Source organism: Charadrius vociferus, unplaced genomic scaffold, assembly GCF_000708025.1.
Source record: "Charadrius vociferus isolate BGI_N301 unplaced genomic scaffold, ASM70802v2 scaffold1506, whole genome shotgun sequence".
NCBI classification, from domain to species: domain Eukaryota; kingdom Metazoa; phylum Chordata; class Aves; order Charadriiformes; family Charadriidae; genus Charadrius; species Charadrius vociferus.
In genome coordinates, this window is record NW_009649037.1 from 330,117 (window position 1) to 331,575 (window position 1,459).

The following is a 1,459-nucleotide window of genomic DNA, read 5'->3' on the forward strand; positions in this document are numbered from 1 at the left end:
AGGAGGCAGTGAGGATCAGCATCACTTTTCCCAGCTGGCCCTTTTGGTTTGGGAGCAGTGGGGGATGGATGGATGGAGGGAGGGAGGGATGATGGATGGATGGATGGAGACATGGAAGGAGGGAGGGATGGAGCGATGGAGGGATGGATGGATGGAAGGAGGGATGGAGAGAGGGAGGGAGGGAGGGAGGGAGGGATGGAGAGGGGGAGGGATGAAGGGTTGGAAGATGGATGGAGGGAGGGATGGAGAGATAGATGGAGGGATGGATGGGTGGAGGGAAGGATGGAAGGATGGATGGAGGGAGGGATGGATGGATGGAAGGGAGGATGGAAGGATGGATGGAGGGATGGATGGATGGAAGGAAGGATGGAAGGATGGAGGGATGGAGGGATGGATGGAAGGATGGAGGGATGGGCTGCATGTGTGGGGTGCTATAGCCTCCATCCCTTGGCTGAGGAGGCACCGGGCTGAGCTCCCATGGGAGGGAGGGGTCTGCCCTAAAGCGGGACTGAGAGCCAAGCCACCGTGTCCCAGCATCCTCCCATGGGGTCCCAGGCAGAGCATGGCTGATGGGCTCAGCAGTGTGGCAGTGGCCTCCATCACATCAGCGTTGCCTGCTCTGCCCGGCAGCGGGACAAACTTTGGTCCCTGCCACACCCAGGATGACTGAGACACCCCATGTCCCCACGCTGGGGGTCACGCAAGGGCTGAAGTGGCCGGAGAAGCCACCCTGAGGACAACCCCATGGCTCCAGGCTCCTTGCGGAGGCGAATGCCTTCCCTGGCCGGTCCCCGGCAGTCCCACGGGGTGATGGCACAGGGACGGAGCAGCCGCAGTGCCCTGGGCGGGGGGCACATCCAGCCCCTGTCACCTCCTTGCCCACAGACCCTTTGGGGAAGGAGACAGACGCAGGGACGGGGCAGAGCCATGGCTGGTGGCACCGGGGACAGTCTGGGTGGGTTAAGGGGGGGAACCGGGGCTCCCCATTTTCCCTGCCCCTCACCTTCTCCTTCCTGCTCTCCACCTCGGGCAGCTGCTTGCGGCACCCCGTCACGCAGCCAAACTGCTCCTCTGCGTTGCTGTAGGCTTCGGCGCACGCTGCGAGGCAGGAGGGGGGGGATGTCAGGATTAGGGGGTCCTCAGTGCCCCTGATGAGCCCCACACCCCCAGGACATCCCTATCCCTCCTGCTTTACACCCAGTGGGTGTAAATCTGCACCCTGCTTGGTTTGCAGCAGGGTCTGGGGCACAGCGTGGGGCTGAGGGGAGGCAGGACGGTCGCGATGGTGCCGGTGGTACATGGGGAACCCCCCCGGGACAGTATTTGGGGTGCGGGGGCCACTCGGGCACCGGCTCCTCACCTGCTTCACACTCGGCTCTGGTTGTGTTCAGCTCAGCGTCCGCATCCACAAAGTGACAGATGGAGAACAGCCGGCAGCCCCGGTAACAGGCGTTGAGAA

The 1,459-nt window shown here is 63.3% G+C and overlaps 1 protein-coding gene across 1 annotated transcript in view; it reads right to left on the reverse strand.

Annotated features, from left to right (window-relative positions):
• The window catches only part of TMEM59L (transmembrane protein 59-like), a gene marked incomplete at its 5' end in the record, with an annotated part of 5,553 nt that extends 4,096 nt beyond the window's left edge, over positions 1 to 1,457 (reverse strand). Inside the window, 2 exons of the mRNA XM_009887867.1 lie at positions 1,004 to 1,098; positions 1,361 to 1,457. Coding sequence (XP_009886169.1) covers positions 1,004 to 1,098; positions 1,361 to 1,457 — 192 coding nt within the window. The remainder of the gene's footprint in view (positions 1 to 1,003; positions 1,099 to 1,360) is intronic.
• Positions 1,458 to 1,459: the final 2 nt, after the last annotated feature.